The sequence below is a fragment of the Octopus bimaculoides genome, chromosome 3 (assembly GCF_001194135.2).
Source record: "Octopus bimaculoides isolate UCB-OBI-ISO-001 chromosome 3, ASM119413v2, whole genome shotgun sequence".
In the NCBI taxonomy this organism is placed as follows: domain Eukaryota; kingdom Metazoa; phylum Mollusca; class Cephalopoda; order Octopoda; family Octopodidae; genus Octopus; species Octopus bimaculoides.
In genome coordinates this window covers 94,533,088-94,534,586 of record NC_068983.1, presented here as the reverse complement: position 1 = coordinate 94,534,586, position 1,499 = coordinate 94,533,088, and the positions used below count along the sequence as shown (strand labels likewise).

General features: G+C 33.2%; 1 protein-coding gene across 2 annotated transcripts in view; it reads right to left on the bottom strand.

Moving 5' to 3' along the window:
* Positions 1-607, bottom strand: part of LOC106875386 (uncharacterized) — a 112,962-nt gene extending 112,355 nt beyond the window's left edge. Inside the window, exon 1 of one of the 2 annotated variants that reach the window (XM_052966335.1) lies at positions 528-607. Coding sequence is in view for 1 of the 2 variants with exons in the window: in XM_014923496.2 (XP_014778982.1) it covers positions 295-332 (38 nt within the window). In the remaining variant the exon portion in view is untranslated. The other variant, XM_014923496.2, reaches the window with a different exon arrangement.
* Between the last annotated feature and the right edge of the window lie 892 nt (positions 608-1,499).

The window sequence follows — 1,499 nt, the reverse complement described above, 5'->3', positions numbered from 1 at the left end:
AGATAAGTATCTTTTGAAATTAAATCGTATGTTTAAAAAAATCATTGTTATACAATCTCTCCACCATCGACTTCTTCAATAATCAACATAATTATTATCATCTTCAATAACAACATCAATAATGCAACAACAAATATGCTTCTGCCGCTTTTCCCACCATCCACCTACCCCCCCGCTAAAAATTAAATAAATAAAGAAAAGAAAAAAATAGGATCAAGAATTATTTGGGATTTTCTTTTTTTTTTCCTTTTTTTTTTTTTTCTTTTCACATAAGAAGTGTCTCGATTTGCTTACCTAGTCAAAAGAAACCAGCGTAGAATAGACTTTGCCATATCAAGGTAGATAGATAAACGTGTTGAGAAATAGTTTGTCGGAATCAATTATTTAAGTTGTCTTCGACAGTGTGAAAGGAAGTGTCACTAAGTAAAGGAATGGTTCTTCAGTAAAACGAAGTAGGTATGGGAGGAAGGAAAAAAAAATATAAAAAAGGAAAAGAAGAAGAAAATTAGAATGAAAGTATTTTTTACAGGATTGATCGCAGTCTGTCGCTTGCTTACATTTTTTCTCTCTTCTTTTTCGCTTGTATGGTTGGTTTAGTTTATATACGTTAAAGAATCCTGTTTTGTTGGTGTTTTGGGGGAAGAAATAAAACAAAATAAAATATATATGACTGAATATTACCAATTATTTGGGTTTCTTTTTATCTTTATCTTTTTTTTTTGCTTTGTTAATATATTTTTGTTTAATTTTTTTTTTGCGACATCAATTTTCTTTTCTGTTTTTTTTCTTAAAATTCTAAAGTAGCAACAATACGATAAGAGGCGAACATAACTACACATGAACACACAAACACACACATATACTTAAATGCAGCTGTACACACACACACACACACACACATACATTCACAACCACAAGCACATTAACTGATATACAGACGCGCGCGACCCACTCAGACAAACTACCACAAATACTCATACATACATACATACATACATACATACATACATACATACAATTTAAGAACACTCATACACAAATTAGTGAATAAATCTCTGAAACAGATATTCTCATATAATTACGTACATTTACGAGCACTCATACACTAGACATGGAATGACTGAAAAAGTGAATGAGTGAGTGCGTTAGAAGTCACTAACACACACACACACACTCATACATGCACATAGGCACACATGTTTATTCACAACCATCTTTCAGAGACTTTCACACATGCTTACTCACTTACACATCATTTAGAGACACATTAGTATTTTGAAAAGACACGAAGTGTAAAGTGAATGACTGGCTGGGTGATCTCTTTCTCACACACAAACATACTCATAGTCTTTACTACACTTATGCCCACATAATCGCCTACATACACACTTATAGTCACACACATTCTCACACCAAACTTACGCTTTTTAAGTCTCTCTCTCTCTCTCTCTCTCTCACTCTCCCTCTTTTCCTCCCTCGCTTTCTCTCTTTCTCCGCTT